Genomic DNA, 14,496 nt, shown 5'->3' with positions numbered 1-14,496 from the left:
GTAACAGGACTGTGACCCCCAAAACACCACCCACCCCGCCCCACGGAGTCCACCCACCCAAGTAGATTTCAAATCTGTGGGAAACACTAAAAAAAAGCTCTCAAAATTCTTGCTAATTAAATTCAAATAAACAATCGTTGACCCAGTTCGTCAAATCAAAACCGATTTTCCGATTCAAATCGTTTTTTTACTACACCCCTAAAAGAAAAAAGTAAAATAATCACTGATGAGTCTTAAAATATCCCGTACGAGGGGAACATAACTTCAAATGAACAGAATATGTATAAAGGGGGAAAGATTCTGTGTTTCAATTAGTTGGGTGAGGGTGTGGAACACTTTAGTAGCACTTCCAGGATGTAAAGATTGAAGAATATTTCAGTTTGAAAGTGAATTTGAAAATCTCCGAAGCAAAGTAGTGAACCCTGCAGAGGCATGGCCAATCTTATTGAGCGATGCTGAGCCTGCAGACAAAAGGACGCCGTGGCAGCAGGTGTGCAGGCGTGTAACCGCACACCTCGGTTTGCAGGTTAAAATCCCACTGACGACATAGCAGCCTGGTGTTAATCTCCGCAATACAATATTTGACATTTACCACACAACAGCAAATGGGCTTTTTTCATAACTTGTTTGGTTTCCATGATAAAGTAAAGCCCGTTAGTGATGCTTTTGCACATGGTCAATTAATCAGCAAATAATCGTCAAAGAAAGACTGAGGAAAGTATGAAGTATGGCTCGTGATGACGTCATCGTGTGTGTGTATGTGTGTACTTGCCCTTGGAAGGCAATATAAAAGTGGGCTGATCCAAGAGGATCCAAGAACTCAGCAATCGGCAGAGAACAAAGACAGACCAGAGGTAAGACTTACTTTGATTGGTTTCCTTCTTTCATTAATTGTGTTAAATTCTCTTATCTAATGTAGATCTTTTCTTGACGATTGAGTGTTCAAAATAAACACATTAGTCATATATTAAGAAGAAAATCCATAACTCACTTTTTCATACCTCTTTACGATTGTGGATGAGCTGGACTCTATTCCAACTCACTCTGGGGGAGACGCAGGAAGCACCCTGGAGTGGTCGCTAGTCAATCGACATCAGACAACCATTCATACTCGCATTGGTTATCACCGTCATTGAGTGAGAATTGAATCCATGCCACCTGCATGGAAAACGACAATATCTTCAGTGATTTATGGCACCAACTTATTTACCTATAGTCAAGCAAAACACCAAAACCAAAAATAAACTTTATAACAAGACACCCTGGACTGGTCGCCAGTCATTTGCAGAGTACATAAAGACTAAGAAACAACTATGATGGACAATTTAGACTTAATTTTAATTTACAGCTATTTGGATACTCCACACAGGAAGGCCTTGATTTGAACTCAGAACTGGGATGCAGATGATGTATGGCGGTAAATCACAACTTTTATCTAAACGGAACACCTCAACTGATTAAAAAGTAGTTCCTTCTGGCGCCAAGATGCCACAACATTCCAGAAAATGTATTAGTAAAGTGATGTGTGAGTCAGTGGTGGGAAGTAACAAAGTACAAATAATAGTAGATTGTTCTGGTATGAGTATTTTTCTGATGACTTTTTAGTTTTACAGTAGACGTCTTCCATTTGAAAACAGATTTCTGTACTTGTACTCCACTCATTCGAAACAGGCATCTACTTTTTTCAACATATGTGGATGACGCCACAATGTTAAAAAAATATATTTAAACCACTGCTGAGATCTGAATTGACTACTGAGGAAATCTAAAATTCTCCGTTCTGTGTGAAAACACATGCATTTTTGGGGTTCTCGTGACTTAATTTAAAATTTAGCAAATCAATGAAAACATGTTGTTTTGGACAACAACAACAAAAAACTAATCCAACCAATGCTAGCATTGTAAAGTAGTTAGCTAGCTACGTAAAATGTATTCTGTATGAATTATTCTGTCCCATTGTTATGTTTTGTATGATACTGCCCCCAGGTGGTCGAAGCGCACACACCAGAAGGAGCGGCACAATTGATTGAAGCAAAAAGTGTGACAAAAATGATGTCATTACTGTATGCTTTTAGTATAACATTATAGGCCTGTTTATCTCATTAAAGACACACTACATTATCACTGTTTAGTTTTGTTCCTCAACACATTTCTATTTTTACTTTATTATTTAAAGTCGTCTTGACTTTAACCACAGTCGGTGTTTGTTTTTTTGTGTATGTGTACCTGATTGGCAGGAGGATGTGTCCTGCATGGCTATTGGTGACCGTGGTGCTTGTGGGCGTGGCCAAAGGAGCCGCCAGTCAGTGTTGGGAAGACAATGCGGCCTGTCAGGACCTGGACTCAAAGAGCATGATGGTAAAAGTGCCGCTGCCACATAGGTCATCCAGCCAAACAAGTGCAACCTAACTTGTTGGTGTTTTACATCATTTCACTTCAGGAGTGTCTGCAATTCTGTCATGCCGACCTCGGTGACCCGAACCCTAACTCTGCCCCACTCCTGCCTCCCCCCGCGCCCGATACGGACACTTCCCCCCTTGCCAAGCGCTCTTACTCCATGGAGCATTTCCGCTGGGGGAAGCCCGTAGGCCGAAAACGTCGTCCCATTAAAGTGTACACGTCCAACGGCGTGGAAGAAGAGTCAAGTGAAGTTTTCCCCGGGGAGATGAGGCGCGATTTAACCAATGAGCTGCTGGCGGCTGCAGAGGAAGATGAAGTGGTGGGGGAGGATGGAGTCCAGAAAAAAGACGGCTCCTACAAGATGAAGCACTTTCGCTGGAGCAGCCCGCCTGCCAGCAAACGCTACGGCGGCTTCATGAAGGGCTGGGAAGAGACCGAGCAGAGACCCCTGGTCACGCTCCTCAAGAACGTCATCAACAAAGACGGACAGACGCAGAAGTAGCAGCACCTTTTACGCAAGGGGTCAGCTAAGAGTTGGCCATAAAATATTTGAACCGCTACTGACTGTAAATATTGATGGCATGGAAACATAAAGTTCTTGCAAACAAAAGCATTACAGCCTGCTGCTTTTGAATCTCATACAACTGTCTACCTCAATTTCACCTTAAAACACGACTGAAAGTCAGTTTTAGGTTCCAGACCACATCCTCACACAAACATGAAATCCTTTCTCACACGCAAAGCACTTCATTTTGTTGAGACTGAAGAATAAATTGAAAGCAAACACAAAATACAAAAATATAGTACCGGGACATTTATTTATCATTGCAACAGAACAAATTCAGTAGAGTATATAATAACCACTGCGACGGTTCATCAGCCGAAGTCCACTCCGCCAAGTTGCATCTCCTTTGGTTCGAGTCCTTCGGTCGTCTCCCCAAGAGTCCGCCACCAGGGTAGCCTGTTGGCCTGTAGCCTTGCATTGTGGGCGTCACGGGCCCGTTTGGCGATGGTTCCGGAAGGGCACAGGAAGGACTTGATATCGTTAGCCGTGACAGCAGAGAGGGGCGGGGCATCTGCGGAGGAAGAGAGAGAAAATGGTGATGGATCAAGGCAAGACGTTCCCATCTCGGGGCACATTTGGAGACAGTTGACAATTCATCTTCTCGTTCATTCTTTCCATTTCCAATGAAATATTAAAAACTAAATTCAGTTTCTATTTTGGGACCATCGGTAACTTGCAATTCAAACAATGAGCTAATTGCAAAGATGGAAACAAACCCTTGAGGAGATCCAGCTGAGTGTGAGTGTGTGCCAACAGCGACTCCATTTTGTGCTCCTCCCTCTTCTGTCGTACCGCCTGTTGCAGCAGCGCCTGCAGCCGCCACTGCACGTCGACGTGGAGTTGATCACACTTCTGATGACTCACCCCAACTGACTACACGCGCACACACATATATATATATATTAGCGCTCAGCAGTGGTACAGTGTCCCTGTGTAAAGGTAATTCAAGGTGAAACGTCTTACTGGATGTAGATTGATGTATTCCTCCACCTGTCTCTTCAACACCGTCCTCTTGCTAGCTGTCAAACCCTTATGGCCAATCCAGCAAAGTCCAGAAGCCAAGACTTTAGCTGCCCGACGTTCTTGGAGAAAGCGGCGGACCTAGAAGGTGGCGGAGCCGGTCACACTCAAATTCAAATGCCATCAAACTGTATGTAATATTAAATTATATTTTATACGTGTGTGTTAAAAAATAGTATATGAAAATGACAAAGAATATTTGACATATTGAGGAACGGATAACTATATTTCTTCCAACTCTTTTTCAAACGTGTAATTCCCTACTAAGGATTGGATTTCATTGATTCTTTGTTTCTGTTTGCATTTTTGTTTGCTCAGTCTTTTCTTGCCCTCACAAGTGTACTTATATTAACAGTACAAAAAAGATATACAATATAAACAACAACAACAAATATCTTCATACAGCTCTCTGCAGGGTGCTGGCAGCATGCTGTTGTGCGTGTGCAAGTCTCAATGCAGGTCGCTGCGAGGCAACGCGTCGTCTGGCTAGAAAGCCTCGCCAGGCGCTCTGGATCAAAATGGCTGCACGGACCTCGCATTCCAGCAAGTACGGCTGCACCTGGTCTGGATAGGAAAAGGAGTTAAGTATGTATGCGTGTGGCAGATTTGGTGTCAGAAATGGTCGAGTCACATGACTTAACTTGATTTGAGTCAGTTGCCAAATTTGGGACTTGTTTGGCTAAGACTCGACTTGACTTTGACTTGGTATTCATGGGATTTGAACTACATGACTTGTTTACATTTGAAAGTGGCCCTGATTAACCCCAAATAATAATCCGTTGTTCCAATAGTCTTTTCCTGACACCTTTTATTTGACTTTTTAGAAGAAGCCTGAAGGTTTTGTGCTAACAAAGCTTGGGGGTTGTTTTTGCACAGCTGGAAGTGGGGGCAATAATCAAGGTAGAGGGAATTAGGAACAATTTGAAATAGTAGTCAGTCAGTGTTAGTACAAAACCTTTAGTCTTCTGTTAGAAAGAAAAAACAAATATCTCAGGAAAGCCTACTAGAACAGCTGAACTTTGAGGTTGAATCAGAGGCACTTTAAATGGTAGCAGTTGTGTGCTGACTCTCATTTTACATGAGTTTGAATGTGATTGTGGGATATTAAACAGTACAATCAATTAAAAGTGGGTGTGCACACTTTTTCAACCACATTATTCATTTTTACTCATTTATAGTTTTTTTCAATGAAGTTGTACAGGTTATAAGCCATGTTAATGGTGGGAAAAGCATCAAAATCATTTGCTGTTATCATTTTTTTTTTTTTTAATATGCCAACTATCTATGATATTTATGACTTGAACATATGTGGCTTCCTCCCACCTCGTATGCGTGTGTGGGCATGTGTGTGTGTGTGTGTGTGTGTGTGTGAGTATAATTATACCAGGAGGTAGACGCTGCAGCATTTCTTTCTGTTTTTGATGGAACTTTGTCCTTGCCTGTTGACGCTGCAGACAGACCTACACGATGCACATGCGTACACACACACACACACACACACACACACACACACACACACACACACACACACACACACACACACACACACACACACACACACACACACACACACACACACACACACACACACACACACACACACACGCACACACACACTTGTACTTATATAATTGTGAGGACATCCATAGACATAATGCATTTCCTAACCCCTTCCCCTAACCATCAAAAATGATTGCCTACCCCCATACCTTACCCTAACCTCAACCTTAACCCAACTCAAACCTAAACTCTAAAAAAAATAAAAATAAAAATATTGACCCTCAAAAAGGGGTCTTGAGTTGTGAGGACCGGCCAAAATGTCCTCACTTCACAAAAATGTCCTCAATCTGTTGGTTAAAAACATATTTTGGTCCTCACAATGTAGTATGTACAAGTACACACACACACAGTCATCTTGGGGTGCTGCAGATGTATGCTAAGTGTGTTTGTGTGTGTTAACCTGAAAATTCAACTCCTCTTGCTGCCGCTGTGCATCAATCTTCTGTTGCTGCTGTCTTCTGCGAGCTCTGACACGCACATACACACTTTATTAACACCTCTCTCAATGTTTTCAGCTTCCTTTTAACTATTGCTGGGAGACTAATCGATTTTAATTCATTTAAGTTTAGTTGTTGGTATGATTGCTTTTAATCATCTTTTTTCTTTTTTTGCTGCTTCCGTGCTTCAAAGTCCGTCCCTGCTGATGTGCGGCGCTTACACTAACAACATGGCTGTGACGAGAGAGGAGCTAGTTTAAAGAAAAACATAGTCATTGTCGGCAACATAGTGACTTGGTGGCTATATTTAGTGACTTTTCCAACCCATCTAGTGACTATTAAAATAAAAAATAAATTAAAAAAGCAACTAGTGACTTTAATTTCCTAGAATAGGAGCTGAATCTTTCCACATTGTCAACATTGCCAAAGACATTTTATGTTACAAAAGATGTCATTCATCCACATGCTGAAAACTTTTAATCTGAGGTATATGCTTCCAAGCCGGATATCATAGCAGCCGGTACTACCTTTGATCATGTGACACACACCTGAAGCGAAGCTGCTGCATGGAAACCACTCGGCTGAGACTCTTGATTCTACGTCTGGTCAGATACGATTTCCAGGCTGCCTGAATCACACACGCCGCTCGCTCAAGGTCAGCAGAAGCCTATATGAGATAGGCGGGCGTCAGCAAAGACAGACAGCTTGTGGACAGACAAGGTGACTCCCGCGGGTGACTCACAGTGCTTTCCTGAGACTGGGTAAGTGCGATCAACTGATCTACTTCCTGGTCAATGCCCCGTCCTCGCCAGTCTTTGTTTAACAGGCTGTCCAAACCTGCACAGACAAACAGACAACATCACATTTGTGTCAACATTTGTCCCGCCTCTTGAACTCCTCGATACGCTTTCTGATGGGAGGCGCTAACATGCACAAAGGAGTGAGGATCGAGGTCGCAAATAAACTAAAGAGATTTCCCCAGACATCGCCACATAACCTTTGAAGTTGAGAAGGAAGGGCTGAAGCGGCAACTGATTGGCCATGTGGAGAATCAGTCTGGCAGATGCTCCGCCCACTGCACCATCAGAGGTCACAGCTAATTGGCCAACAGCCTCATTGAGCAGCAGCAGGATGGTGTCATCGCTTAAACTGGAGAGGAAGTCACTGTACACATCAGCAGCAATGTGTTTTGACAATAAAAGATGAAGTTGTTACTACAATGAAAGCATTGCTATATCAATCATTTTTAAGCGATTGTTATTTATGGTGTTTCGCCTCACATTGTATGGTATGAAGTTAACAGACATGTATGGTTTGGTTGAACAATATGGTGTTTAAATACACAATATTAAATTATATTTTGGTTTATACGTCATTTTTAGAGTACACTTAAATTTCCCTCATCGCAGGTCGGTCTGGAATATATCGTATCGTCACAGTATATTTCATGTGTGTTACCTGCTTGCTGTACATATATTAATCCACATCTGGACACAAAGCAGTGACATGGTGACCTCGTCACAGCCCTGGATGAGTTCATAGTGGGACGAACTGAGAACTAAGAACAAACAAGTGTCATTAACTCATTAACTGCCATTGAACGGCTATAGACGTCAAAAATTCATTTGAACTGTTACTATTAGTTTAACATTTGTTCCCACTTTTGTGAACAAGAGTATGAAAACCTAGAATTTTTTTATTGTATTAGAACAGATATAAAATGTGTGATTAATCGTGAGTTAACTAGTGAAGTCATGCGATTAATTACGCTTAAAAATGTTAATCGCCTGACGCAACTAATTTTTATTAATATTTTCTTTAAAAAAAAAATAATAAAAGATAATAAAAAAAAGATTATTAAAAATTAGGGGCATCAGGCAATTAAAATTTGTAATCGTAATTAGTCGCATGACTTCACTAGTTAACTCACGATTAATCACAAATTTTATATCTGTTCTAAATGTATCAAAAAATTATTTCTAGGTTTTCATACTCGTTAACAAAAAAAGAAAAAAAAAGTTAAACTAATAGAAATAGTTCAAATGAATTTTTTACATCTATAGCTGTCAATGGCAGTGAATGAGTTACATTTATTTCAATCACAATTGTCACATCCAAAGTCTATTCTTGGAACAGTTATAAATGAATGGTTTAGATCTGCATATCGTTATGGCAATTTCCAATATTCAGGAAGGCACTCACCTTGTGCAGTGAGCTGTGCGTGCGCTCGCAAAAGCCAGCTGACCGAGTCCATCACCTTCCTGAAGAGAGACACGCACTGGCGTCGCGCACGCCAGTCAGACGTCTTAACAACCTGCACGATCGGCAAGTAAACATGTCTGCTCACCACCTCACCTCTGCTCTCATTGCAAGATGACTGGCCAATGACAGGAGGCCATCCATGACTGATGGCAGGAACAGCCTATGAAAAGTCTCGGACAATTCACCGGGTTCTACCCCCACACAACAGGAACTGAAACGACAAGCAGACAGACAGAACGTTAGATCAGTAGTTAAGTACAACAAACAAGAGAGAAAGTGGTTGGCCTATTGTCTGGCACTTGCCTTGTGAGTGAAGCAAGCGTGACGGCAGCTCTCCAGATACTTTGCAGCCTTTGGAGATCCAGAGTGAGGAGGGTGACACAGTGACTCAGGATACCACTCTGATACAAAAGAGACTTGATTCTGATCAGTGTCTTGCTGTCCTTCTGGGCCGCTGCCATGTTCAGGAATTCTGGGTTTGAGTACAGATAGCATTTAGTGTTTTTCCCCCCCGGGACGATTCCAACATTTAAAATAAAATAAAGAGTAACAATCTTTTTATTTTACTCAACTTTTTCTGTTAAGAAGAAACACTACTTTTACTCTAGTCCATTACATTGAGTTAGATTCAGCTTGCTACTTTTATTTGTATCTATCCTTCACGGCTTTTACAATGTTTGTAATTTCTGCCTTGGGTGCTCTCGGTTTCACCAAACCAAAGAAACCTCAAGCACTATTTCACTCTATCTCACCAATTACATGGAGTCAGGCAATAGACAATGTCTCCGCAGCACCACACAGGAGCAAAGTGACTCATTTACATTAAGTATGGCAGAAACAATGCCATGCAAAACAGTCAGAAAAGGCAGAACACCCATGACCTCACATTCAATAGGTTTACCTCACAGACTAGGACAAAGAACACTTAAGTCATGTAAAGAAATTGAATTTAAGTCCTTCGTTTTTATGACTGTTTCCTTTAAAATGATGTTGTTGGCCAATATCTAAATTTACACATTCTTTTTTTTATATTTTTATCTATTTGGAAAACAAGTTAAATCATCAATTAGTACTTAAGTAATTATTTAAAGGACTTTTAAATTAACAACACTCTTACTTGTGTACATTTTTGCCAACTACACAAATTTAGTGAGTAACAGAAAGATGGAAAAGGTCTCACTCTTCAAAGTATCATTCAGCATCTTGATTCTGTCAGCAGGACTCAGATTTGTATCTTCCAATTGTCGCTTCAGATGCATTACAGCCTCCTCATTTGGCTCCATTGTAGCTGTAGCCTCTTTATGTTCCTTTATATAATGATTTTTAAAAGTGAAGTAATACAGAATATCAATGGACTGTACACTCAACGCGCCAACACCTTGCCCAACATAAAACACTCACCTCTTCACAAAACAAATTGTGCCACATTAGCACCGTGTTGCCGCTCCATTAGCGACCAGAAATGTCAGACCGTTGGCATGTAAACGTACTTTAAAAGAGCCGTTTGAGTCATTTTTAGCACCGTTAGCTCGTCAAGCTAAACTACACAAACACGGCACCGTCATCATCCTGCGACTATTATCTGGCTCTCTTAGGTGGCGCTCAATGGTGACGTCAGCGTCCTGGTTTTATTCACTTCAAAATTTACATTATCCTTAGGGTTACCATATAAATATGTAATTGTGGTTATGATGTTGTGATATTGAACTGCAATGTCTCAGTGTTAGTATATATATTTTGTTGTTTTTGGTTTTTATTTGTTGTTACCGTACATTGACAAGATTTGTTGCCGAACTGTCAATTTGTCTTTTGTCAATAACAATAACAATAACAAATGTTAATAGTAGATCAAACAATAATGTTAGTTTCCTGTCTTGAAAGATTCTGTTAGAGTTAATATGTGTGCAAAATTTGATCACTTTTAAAGAAAACTCAGGGTATTTGACATAAGTTCATCTAACTTATGTCAAATACCCTGATACAAATACAGTCTATGATGATTTGCTTTTTTTTCTTACAAAGCATGAGTAGAATATGTACTAAATTTGCGATTGCCAGCTGGTTCGGTAACCTAAAAGGTAAATTTTTAAAATACAATTTTTTTTCGATTTATAAAAAGAGCAGGAATGTATGTGTATGTGTGTATCCACTACACTGTAAACCCAAACGTTCAAAATAATCAAATAGATTAAGTACACAATACACAAGTTAGTAGTAGTTTTATGAAAACTACTACTAACTTAACTTTTTTAAGTTGGTGTAACTTTGTATGCTTTTATGAGTAATTTTTACCATAAAGTTTTGATTAAATTGAACTATACTAGTTTTTGGGTAACTTAAAAACATAAATTAGCTGATGTTTCATAATTTATTTTAATTTGTAATTTTATTTTAGCTCTATAGTTGACATTGAAAATTATCATTTGTTCTTAGCTTCCTATCTGGTTTAAATAAATTAATAATAATTTATGATAGATTATAAACATATGCTTATAGCAGGCGGCATGGTGGCCAAATGGTTAACATGTCTGCCTCTTAGTCCAGAGGTTGTGAGATCTGGCTGGAGGTTGCATGTTCTCTACGTTCCTGCGTGGGTTTTCTCCGGGTACTCCAGTTTCCTCCCACATTCCCAAAAATATGCATGTTATGTTAATTGAACACTACATTGTATGTGTGTGCCCTGTGATTGGCTGGCAACCAGTTCAGGGTGTACCCCGCCTACTTCCCAAAGACAGCTGGGATAGGCTCCAGCATTCCTGGGATTCTCGTGAGGACACACAGTGTACTTATGGTTTAGACTTCTGTTAACTTGATCTGAGAATAATTGAGTTGCTGTAACAGAAAGCTTTGAAGTAACTATGGATAAAAAATAATAATTTGGTGTAATCAAACCATTCAAGTTCTGCAAATGGGCGGCATGGTGGCTGACTGGTTAGCACGTCCGCTTCCCAGTGCAAAGGTTGTGAGATCAAGTCCGGGCTTCGGCCTTCCTGGGTGGAGTTTGCATGTTCTCCCCGTGCTTGCGTGGGTTTTCTCCGGGTACTCCGGTTTCCTCCCACATTCCAAAAACATGCATGGCAGGTGAATTGGACACTCCAAATTGTCCATAGGTGTGATTGTGAGTATGGTTGTTCGTCTCTGTGTGCCCTGTGATTGGCTGGCAACCAGTTCAGGGTGTACCCCGCCTACTGCCCGAAGACAGCTGGGATAGGCTCCAGCAACCCCCGCGACCCTTGTGAGGACAAGCGGTACAGAAAATGGATGGATGGATGGAAGTTCTGCAAATCTTTTGAGTTGATCAACTCAAAAAAAGTGAGGCAACCGATTACATCACCTTTTTTTTTTAGTTATGCTAATTTATTCGGGTTAACTGTACTACAGTAGAATACTGCACTACTGTCAGCTAGTGCAATTGTTCTCACTGGCATGTAATTGTTCGACTAGTGCAGTGAATTGTCCAGCTCGTACCTTTGTTCTTACTAGTATGACATTCAGCACACTAGAACGGCTGTCTTCGTGGCATTTTTACCACTTTTTAGTGCACTTATACGTGTAATTGTCAACTCCTGCACATTTACTAGTGCAGTTTGCCTCACTAGTAACGTAGTGAGTCTATATGAGCTCCTGGTCGATACAGTAGCCTACTGTCCCGCTCACTAATCGCTACATTGAATGGTCATAGTTCAGCGCACTTGTACATCGGATACATCATACGGCTTTGCCATAAAACGTTCGCGGCGTCGTATGTGTGCGCGCGCGCGTTCAGCAGCTGGTGCAGCCCTCGTGCACGGCGCCACTCTGCGCGCATGCGCGCTGAGGCCACTCGGCGACGGACCCAGCGAGCGAGGTTATCATCATCAAGAGAGAACGGAAGGAGAGGGGGGGGGAGATACCGGTTTGTGTGATGGTACGTGCATAGGGTAACGGTAACGCGAACATTTACGATGAAGCGTGAGATGCAATGCCGCGCGGCGGCGTTACCGTATGCATCACCATAATCATCAGAAAGGAGGAGAAGGAGGAGGACTGTCGAGGCTGAACGTGGAGGATGCACCATCACTGACCCACTGATCGTTACCGGGAGGAGGGGAATGCATCCGTCCTTTACGGACTAATATTAGCTTAGTTTGGGAGCCCCATCTGATGTGAAGCCGCGGGTATGGACGGGTAGGCAGGGGAGAAGGCGACCATCGGAACATAACGGAGGAGAGTGCCCGAGGACGAGAAGGAGGAGCAGGAGGAGGGAGGAGGAGGAGGAGGATGAATCCGGGGGATGGAGCAGGAGAAACGGGCCCGGACGGCCTGGCGACGGCAGGTAGGGCGTGTGAGCGTGCGCGCGAACTGCTTTATCGCCATGATGCCTTCACATACGCCCATTGACTTGGACAGTGTGTACGCGCGTGTACGTGTGGAGTACGCTCAGAGCACTGTAGATGCTATAGGCATATAATGGTCACATGCCCATTTACGAGTTTTTGTACTCCAAAGCCAATGGGAAAGCTGCTCTCTGATTGGCTACCACGTTTTAATTACCGTATTATGGCAACCTCAACTGACTTCGAGGCGATATAATTATGGACTCCATTGATTTTCACAGCGGTGCTTAACTTCTAATGATCATATTTGAGAGGTACCTCGATGTTTGATGTTCAATTTTTTCAAAACAGCGTGGTTCATCTGCCTCATAGTTCTGGGACTGGGGAGGCTTCAATCCAAGCTCCAGCCTTCCTGTGTGGAGTTTGCATGCTCTCCCCTTGCGTGGGTTTCTCCAAATTCTCAGTCTTCCTCCCACGTTCCAAAACATGCATGTTGTTCACGCACGACTCTAAATCATCCTGAGGTGTGAATGTGATGATTGAATAGTTGTTTGTCCCGCGATTGGCTGACGACCAGTGCAGGGTGTACCCCGCCTCTCCCCCACAGTCAATCCAGATAGGCTGCAGCTCACTCGTGACCCTAATGAGGATAAATGGTATGGATAATGGTTGGATGACTATTCAAGCAGTTATATGCCGCATTCAAGACAGAGTGACATCTTCATGATGTTTGTTGTGTAATCAGTTTAATGAGTCCTGACATTGTGAGCAACTTTCTCTGAAGCCCTCCACAACACAGTTATTTTGGGCTCATCACTTGACTCAGTGTGTGTGCTTGTGTGCGTGCGTGCATCCCTTACTGATCTTCTGTCTGCTGCTCAAACTGACAACTGATGGATCACTCTGGTTGCTAATTGAGTTTTTTGATGGTTGCTCCTCAAAGATGTGTCCAAGGCTGCAAACCTCATTCATGATGAGTCACTTAGCTAAACTCCCACACTTACAAGCAAGTCCGACTGCTCTGTTGTCAGCCGCAGAGACCGGCATGGTCCGGGGCAAAGCCATGTTTGGTGCAATAATGAAAACAGGACCGCTAACAGTGTCTTGGAATTCCAGGGTCCACTAAAGCTGAGTGCGTCCGGGCAGGTGACGTCCTGACAGTGCTCAGAGAGAAGGTGGCCTTTGTGTCAGGTAAAGTTCACTACTTAAGCATAGCGACATTCTGGTTTGATCTGGTCTTCACCCAGTTAAATGTCCAGGTGGACGAGACAAACGAGGAGGACCAATCCTGACATTCCCAGCCAGGACCAACCACGAGCGAATAAAACAGGAAGATTTGAGCCGGCTGGTTACGTACCTGTCAACTATACCTAGGTGCGCTTGTTTGTCTTGCCGTCCAATCCGCATGTCTGTCCATCTGCATTGACCGCGACTCTGTCTGTCTCTGTCTCAGTGAGGACGTGCGTGCACGAGGGTTCACGGTGGTAGTGGACATGCGTGGTAGTAAGTGGGACAGCGTGAAGCCGGTGTTACGTACTTTGCAGGAATCCTTTTCCTCCAACATCCACACGGCACTGCTCATCAAACCGGACACCTTTTGGCAGAAACACAAGACCAACCTGGGCAGTGCCAAGCTCAGCTTTGAGGTACTACTACCATTCAATTCTAAAGCACTGTAAAAAAAGAAAAAGAAAAAAAAAAGAGGAGTAATATTTACTTGAATTTTATTTTTTTTCGTTCAGAAATTCAGAGTAAAGTTTTTTTGTTTGTTTTTAAGTTACGTAAGCATTGAGGAACAAACTCATACCCTTCAGCTTGGAAGACAGACATGCTATTGCTGTTTGCCGCTATGCAGCATTGTGTCCAAAATGAGACTAAGAGACCGGTCTTTTGAAGGTATAAGGATTCCACCTGACTCCAGCAATATACTAACTTA

General features: G+C 42.3%; 3 protein-coding genes across 5 annotated transcripts in view; 2 read left to right on the top strand and 1 right to left on the bottom strand.

Moving 5' to 3' along the window:
* Positions 1 to 762: 762 nt before the first annotated feature.
* pomca (proopiomelanocortin a) lies at positions 763 to 3,013 on the top strand. The gene is made up of 3 exons (XM_086068284.1): positions 763 to 854; positions 2,238 to 2,358; positions 2,441 to 3,013. The coding sequence occupies exons 2-3, from the start codon at positions 2,242 to 2,244 to the stop codon at positions 2,900 to 2,902; spliced, it is 579 nt and encodes a 192-aa protein (XP_085924410.1). The 5' UTR covers positions 763 to 854; positions 2,238 to 2,241; the 3' UTR covers positions 2,903 to 3,013.
* A 186-nt stretch (positions 3,014 to 3,199) lies between these two features.
* Positions 3,200 to 9,835, bottom strand: iqcb1 (IQ motif containing B1). The gene is made up of 15 exons (XM_086068283.1): positions 9,646 to 9,835; positions 9,425 to 9,551; positions 8,548 to 8,716; positions 8,338 to 8,455; positions 8,185 to 8,260; positions 7,441 to 7,540; positions 6,980 to 7,146; positions 6,725 to 6,819; positions 6,531 to 6,649; positions 5,946 to 6,012; positions 5,370 to 5,445; positions 4,389 to 4,549; positions 3,929 to 4,066; positions 3,682 to 3,838; positions 3,200 to 3,476 (listed from the first exon to the last, which is right to left on the bottom strand). The coding sequence occupies exons 1-15, from the start codon at positions 9,670 to 9,672 to the stop codon at positions 3,277 to 3,279; spliced, it is 1,797 nt and encodes a 598-aa protein (XP_085924409.1). The 5' UTR covers positions 9,673 to 9,835; the 3' UTR covers positions 3,200 to 3,276.
* Positions 9,836 to 12,058: 2,223 nt separating this feature from the next.
* The window catches only part of LOC147178761 (kalirin-like), a 39,149-nt gene continuing 36,711 nt past the window's right edge, over positions 12,059 to 14,496 (top strand). For all 3 annotated transcript variants that reach the window (XM_086070235.1, XM_086070237.1, XM_086070234.1), the window contains exons 1-4: positions 12,059 to 12,559; positions 13,677 to 13,751; positions 13,820 to 13,934; positions 14,014 to 14,206. In XM_086070235.1, the coding sequence (XP_085926361.1) occupies positions 12,505 to 12,559; positions 13,677 to 13,751; positions 13,820 to 13,934; positions 14,014 to 14,206 (438 nt within the window). In that variant the 5' untranslated portion in view covers positions 12,059 to 12,504. The remainder of the gene's footprint in view (positions 12,560 to 13,676; positions 13,752 to 13,819; positions 13,935 to 14,013; positions 14,207 to 14,496) is intronic.

Source organism: Leptonotus elevatus, chromosome 2 (genome assembly GCF_054856555.1).
Source record: "Leptonotus elevatus isolate MCC_2025b chromosome 2, RoL_Lele_1.0, whole genome shotgun sequence".
Classification (NCBI taxonomy): Eukaryota; Metazoa; Chordata; class Actinopteri; order Syngnathiformes; family Syngnathidae; genus Leptonotus; species Leptonotus elevatus.
This window is presented reverse-complemented; position numbering and strand designations above follow the sequence as displayed.